Source organism: Gobio gobio, assembly GCF_949357685.1.
Source record: "Gobio gobio genome assembly, chromosome: 4".
NCBI classification, from domain to species: domain Eukaryota; kingdom Metazoa; phylum Chordata; class Actinopteri; order Cypriniformes; family Gobionidae; genus Gobio; species Gobio gobio.
In genome coordinates, this window is record NC_137100.1 from 47075509 (window position 1) to 47081508 (window position 6000).

General features: G+C 35.9%; 1 protein-coding gene and 1 pseudogene across 2 annotated transcripts in view; both read right to left on the reverse strand.

Moving 5' to 3' along the window:
- Positions 1 to 6000, reverse strand: part of LOC307125682 (ankyrin repeat domain-containing protein 34B-like) — a 407861-nt pseudogene that overhangs the window by 68401 nt on the left and 333460 nt on the right. The window lies entirely within an intron of this gene.
- LOC307124763 (ankyrin repeat domain-containing protein 34B-like) overlaps positions 1409 to 6000 on the reverse strand; it is a gene marked incomplete at its 3' end in the record, with an annotated part of 14787 nt that continues 10195 nt past the window's right edge. The window contains exons 4-7 of the mRNA XM_079814208.1: positions 5538 to 5969; positions 4527 to 4586; positions 3662 to 3767; positions 1409 to 1457 (exon numbers count right to left, since the gene is read on the reverse strand). Of these exons, the coding sequence (XP_079670334.1) occupies positions 1409 to 1457; positions 3662 to 3767; positions 4527 to 4586; positions 5538 to 5969 (647 nt within the window). The remainder of the gene's footprint in view (positions 1458 to 3661; positions 3768 to 4526; positions 4587 to 5537; positions 5970 to 6000) is intronic.

Below are 6000 nucleotides of genomic sequence, written 5' to 3' on the forward strand. Positions count from 1 at the left end.
CTGCTTATAGGAGCTGACCCTCAGCTTCAACCATTGACATTGAGGCTGACCCTTCAAGCACGTGACCCTCAGCTTCAAGTACTGAAAAACTCCATCCTCCCATACCATTATTTTATAGTTATAGTTTATAATGATGTGTTTTATGCTGTGGTCATATGGTTAAGTGGCTATATACACAATCATCTAATTTACCTAGATGCTAAAGTATTTTCTGAATGTATGTTATATGCGGAGAGCATTCACTCAGTGTCTTTATCTAATTTTTGACTGAAGTGGCTTTTAGAGGCTTTTGCATCTGAACTCTTCATATAGTAATTATATTTACTAATTACTTTACACCTCGTCTCAAATATCATCTTTCAAAAGTCCTGTGCTCAAGTAATTGTAGTAAAGATAATTTTATTACAATAGTAGGTCTACCTGTATTGTGATTGCTAAGAATATAAATGTATTCCCCCTACATTACCTTCTTAATTTAAAGTCATCTGTTTGCAGTAATCTTAGTAAAAGGGCTCCATCCAGGAAGTAAATTAGAAGTAAAGTCACAAACTGCATGTCATAATTTCACAAGACACACACACACACACACACATGCATTTACAATACTTTATGAGGTCACTGACAGCTTTTATAACCCTTTTTATTTCTCAAACATTCACAATGCCATTGGTAGGACTTACAACAGTTCACATTATTTTAAATGATGTTGTGATTACTCAGCAACTTATGTATTGTAGTTTTACATATAGTTAAAACATTTACTTTATTATATTGTCACGTTTGTCAATCGTTATGTAAAAAAGCTTTGTATAAAGTTGTCTAACAGGTTGCTATTTAGAAATCAAGTTGCTGTATGCCAAGGCACTACACAAGGCATGTGTAGGCAAAATATGTGATCAATTAATTAGTGTGGATGATTGATATGCTTTAATAGCCCAGCACTAACAGAACATTATGTTTTGTTCATTATTAACATTATTCATAGATAAGACAGTATGGTGAAGATTACATTAATCTGAAGAGAGAAAAAAATGAAAATCTTGGATGGCATTGGGTGAGTAAATTATCAGGAAATTTTCAATTTGGGGTGAACTAATCCTTTAAGGATCAACAGCAACGAATATATTTTCTTATGAGACTATTCTCTCAACAATACCCAGATACATTTCCTGTTGTCTTGCTCATATGAACATTTGCTCATGCAAATTGCAAATGCTCATATAATGAAATACACTGTTCAATAAATAGTGTGTCTGAAAATAAAGTATAAACAAATTTATTCCTCAATGTTTTATTAAAGAAAGTACAATACAGTAAAATTACAAATCACTGAACTCACTCAAAAGTGACAATAATTAGGGTGCAATACACAAAAGTACTAATATCCTTCTTGGGCACCTAGAAGGCACTAACAAGTGTCCATATCCGCCACCCACTCCAATGGCCACTTCTTTCCACTGTAACACAAAAAGGAAAGATGCAATTAGAGTTTTTGGTTATGCAGATGAACCGTAGACACATTAAGACACATTAAAACTCCTGTTGCTGTTTTAGTTGGGTTTCAATACATCGCAGTAGGCTAATGTTAGTCAACTACAATGCAGGAGAAGGAAAGCCTTAATTGTTATTTTAAGCTAACTGCTCAGTTTCAGTCATTTTTTGAGACAATTATAATTTAAAGCATTAATTGATCGAAAGCATTTTGTCCTAGCAATGCAAAATACGGAATGTGAAGTCCACATTTTATTTTGAGACAACATATGTGATAAATGAAAATCACAAGCTGAAACTTAATATACTGATCCAGTTACAGTATTTCACAATCGGTAAAACACTAAACCCCATTCTCTGAACCCAATGCTCAGTGGCCTAAACCCATTTGTCAAATAAGTCACTTTGTAGGCAAAACCTTAAAGTTCAGATAGTTAAGACACTGTTTGCAAAATCTCATCCACTCTTTTTGCAAAACTCTAAACACATTCTTACTCACTAAAACACATGTTGCAAAATGGTACATACATGTGGCAAAAGTTGAACACAACTTCAACACAGTTGTCATCGTTTACACACAACTCAAAATTGTTCACACTTGTTTCTAATGATGTGATCAAATCAGTTGTCTAGAATATAAGCCAGTTCAGGACATTCAGAGAAGAGAACAGGTAAATGTATTGTTTTTCTAATTTGTGCGACTGAAAGTTTACTGTATACATTTGATATAGTACATCAGTTTGTCAATAGAAAGGGGAGTGGGGGAAAAAAGAAAAAAAGGTTTACAATGCATTTTACATATGAATGTGATGTCCATTACTATTGTTTCTGTATGTATACAGTTGTAAGAGCATTTTCCCTTTTGTAGAATTGCAAGACTACCAAATGAGGGTGGAAGGACTCCTTTGTTCTCCCAACAGCAAGAGGCTCTCATTGACTTTGATTTTGCAATTGCACAATATTTTGTGTAATACGCTTTTCATTTAGAGTTGTCTTTGTTCTTTGGCCTTACTTTATTTTTATGCTGAAAATACAGAAATTCAATACTGTATTACTTGCAGTACTTACAGTATGCAATATATTTGCTGTACTGAGTTGTGAATTATTTACTTTTATTTATGGCAAAATTACTTTCTATATGCAATAAACATTTTTTCTCTGTAACTACATGCCTTGGACGCTGTGTTCTCAATTTTTTGATGTAGTGTCTAATGAATGCTGATGAGTGTGTATATATTGACTGGCTGTGTTTATGTTTTGAAAGTATTGTTTGATTTTGAGCACAGATCAAATGGTTTTGAGGCAAGTGTTTGATTTCCAGAAGAGTCAGGGGTTTTGTGAATGTAGTTTAAAGACTGGGTTTTGTGTTTAAAGTTTTTAGAATATGGGTGAAGGTTTCAAGAAATGTGTTTTAGCAATTGAGAAATACTGTATTAAGGCAGACCTGGAGCTTATCTGGCTGGTTGCCTTTGAAAGCTCAGGGGTTTTAAAATGACAACTATTTACTAGCTCAACTTTATTTCCTACAGGGAGTTTAATGGGTAGATAAAAGGCTAAATCATCAGACCGATGACTTTCACATAATGCAGGCCATGTAGTTTGAGCACAATTATTGGCCATAACTGTATTTTCGATGTGCATGTAAATGTAGTAGGTGTTAGTGGCAAATAAGATACTGACAACTGACAAATTAAGGGAAAAAACAACATTAAGTGTCTTAGTAAGGTCGTGGGCCACCAAGAGGCACCATAACAGTTATGTCATCAAAACAACAAATGAAAGTTTATCTCCCTGGTAGAGTTCAGAGACTTAAAGAATCAATGTCAAAGAGCATGAAGCTCTTTAGGGGGCACTTAGTGGCCAAACACCTTAGACACTTTGTGTTGGTTATATTAACATATTTATGAGCAAGTATATAGCTATATAGACAATCTTTACCTTACAAATGTAACTAACATATGTCAATAGTACTTGTTAAAACGAATTGGCTATGTGTTACCCATGAGAAGTCATACATACCAGAGTTTGCATGGCTCCCACTCCACCTGCTTCCATTTTTGGCCCTAAAAATAGTGAGACTTTCAGTTTCAAATATTTGCTATGTTTAGCAGTTATGCCAATCACCAATACTCTTTCATACATTACACCAATAACCGAAACATTATGTAACCTGTGTAGTGTTTGAGCGGTATTATATTTAACCTTAATAACTTTGCATTTGGCAACCCTCTTCACAGGGTAAAAATCCTGGCTCCCTTTCACTGTGTGTGGGCATTCTAAAAGGAAACAAATATAACATTCACAAAGCTTAACACTACACTCAACAAGCAATTATAGAATGATAAGTGGTTATTGTAGTTATTCTGCTACAGAAGTTGTATGAACACTGGACAGTTACTGTAATCCAAACAAACTATAGGGTTGGGTGGTTGGGATAAATATATTGGCAATCAATGACAGATTAAATCCATGAATCCAAATCAATCTCTATTGTGCTGCCTGGGAGGTGTTGATCGCTTTCTCAAAGCAGATAATAACATGCTTTTGCCTGTGAAAGCCAAATGAACTTGAACAGTTTGCTTCAAAAATGTTAGTAGCACAGCCTGTTAACACTAACTGGACACTTATAAAATAAGGGACATGGGGGGGGGGACATGGGTCAAGACTGAGCAAAAATGTGGCAGATTCCAAGGCGAGACCTTTACAGGAGGCATGTAACTAAGCAACAGAGCTGTCCTTTACTGATGACGAAGTTGTATGTCCCAAAGCTTCTGCTACACACTCAAAATGATGTACTTTTTCTTCACAAAAAGAATACATACTTTTAGGGCATAGTACAAGTGTTGCAAATTGGGACACAGCACAAGACTAATTTTGAATACTACAACCAGGTTCCTACAAATTTTCCATTTTAAAATTCCAGACTTTTCCAGACCATATTAGACACATACAAATGCAAATACAGCTTTCATGAAGACTCACAACAATTAATGTAAATTCCAATGTATGGATTTACACACATTACATCAACACACCTTTCTTTTTATGTGGCCGCACTGTAGTGGGAGCTGGAAAACCTCCTTCCACACCTTCATCTAAATACAAGGAAACATAAAATATGTAAAAAATTTAAATTAAAAAATATTGTATAGCATCCATGTCAACCATAAGAACAATGCTATTAAGCACAGTTTATAATGAAGACTGGGCATTTTTTGTCAAACTTAGTTTTTTATTAGAGTAAATTAGGGTTAGGGTTAGGGTTAGCCTAACCCTAACCTAAGGCAGCACACGGTGAGCACTTGATACATAAATTATGCATTATGGGTGAATTATTCCTTTAAAGATAACCATGTTCTACCGTTAGCAGGCTAAAGCCGCTGAAGGACTTGTGCAGTCAGTTTGGAATAATGTCATCAAAGTGAAGTAATCACAACTGAAAATAGCAATTTAATCATTCCACAACTTTATAACATTGAATAGACAGTTGATCTGCCAAAATCATTTTCCTTCAAGGTGTCTATGGAAAGTAGGGTCGCAGGATATCGACAAAATGTGATATTGGAATATTGATCATAAATATTGTTAAAATTATATTAATTTAAATATTCTTATACATATGTATGCAAAATAAAAATAAAAATCACAAAAGTTGATTGGCACCCGTTTTTTCCCTTCGATCTCCATTGTTTCGTTGTATATTGCATACTTTCTGCAACATTTTCAAATGATAATATTGTTATTGCAATATCATGTTGCGCATTGAGTCAATATATTGTGCACCCCTAATGTGAAGTTACCAAAACACCCAGAAAAAAATCCTAAATAGGGGCAAACACAGGCATGATTTAAGTAATGACATCAGCTAAATGGAGGAGTTCATGGAATTTGACAAGAGGTTGTAATCCAATAATAGTTTATATTTATTTATATATATATATATATTTATTTATATATATACACACACACCCATTTCTGCAATCCCTATTCCAGATACCTAGACTCTGAATTTGTTTACAGTTTCATATAGCTCTTTTTCTGCTTACCTTTTTCAAGAGAAACTGGGGAGGCTGCTAAAGGTCCTTGTGCAGAGTGAGGTCCTTTACCCAGGTTCTGGGATTGCTGCTGTGGGGTTGCTAAAAGGGATACTGGCTGTCCAATTGGGGACTTTGGTGGTCCAATAAGGGCTGCTGGGGGTGCCGTTGGAGCTGCTGGGGGATGAATCAGGGCCACTGCTGTCTGTGGATCTGTCGTGACCATTGGTGGTTCAGTTGAGGGTTCAAGGGATACTGGCTGTCCAATTGGGGACTTTGGTGGTCCAATAAGGGCTGCTAGGGGTCCCGTTGGAGCTGCCGGGGGATGAATCAGGGCCACTGCTGTCTGTGGATCTGCCGTGACCATTGGTGGTCCAGTTGGGGGTTCACCTGGGGCTGATGAGGGTTCAGGGGCTTGTGCTTCAGCATCTTGTGGGGTCCAGCCTACATTGTAGAAGTACAGAATTATTTAGAA